At 71.7% G+C, this 219-nt stretch overlaps 1 protein-coding gene across 1 annotated transcript in view; it reads left to right on the forward strand.

The window, feature by feature from the left end:
* Positions 1-219, forward strand: part of LOC103907510 (sodium-dependent multivitamin transporter-like) — a 20575-nt gene that overhangs the window by 8941 nt on the left and 11415 nt on the right. Inside the window, exon 4 of the mRNA XM_009289725.2 lies at positions 99-175. Within this exon, the coding sequence (XP_009288000.1) occupies positions 99-175 (77 nt within the window). The remainder of the gene's footprint in view (positions 1-98; positions 176-219) is intronic.

Raw genomic sequence — 219 nt, forward strand, 5'->3', positions numbered from 1 at the left:
GGCCCTGTCCCCTTCATCTTCCAGATGGTGAGTGGGGCGGGGGGGGTTGTGGGGAGCCCCGGGGGCCGTGCACGGCTGCAGCACTGCTCTCCCCACAGGTCATCTACATGGGGGTGGTGCTCTACGCGCCCGCGCTGGCCCTCAACGCAGGTGAGGGGGGACGGGAACAGGGGGGGCGATGCTGGAAGCCCCGTCCTGCATGGGGGGGCTGCCGTCCCC

The sequence above is a fragment of the Aptenodytes forsteri genome, unplaced genomic scaffold (genome assembly GCF_000699145.1).
Source record: "Aptenodytes forsteri isolate BGI_AS27 unplaced genomic scaffold, ASM69914v1 Scaffold235, whole genome shotgun sequence".
NCBI lineage: Eukaryota > Metazoa > Chordata > Aves > Sphenisciformes > Spheniscidae > Aptenodytes > Aptenodytes forsteri.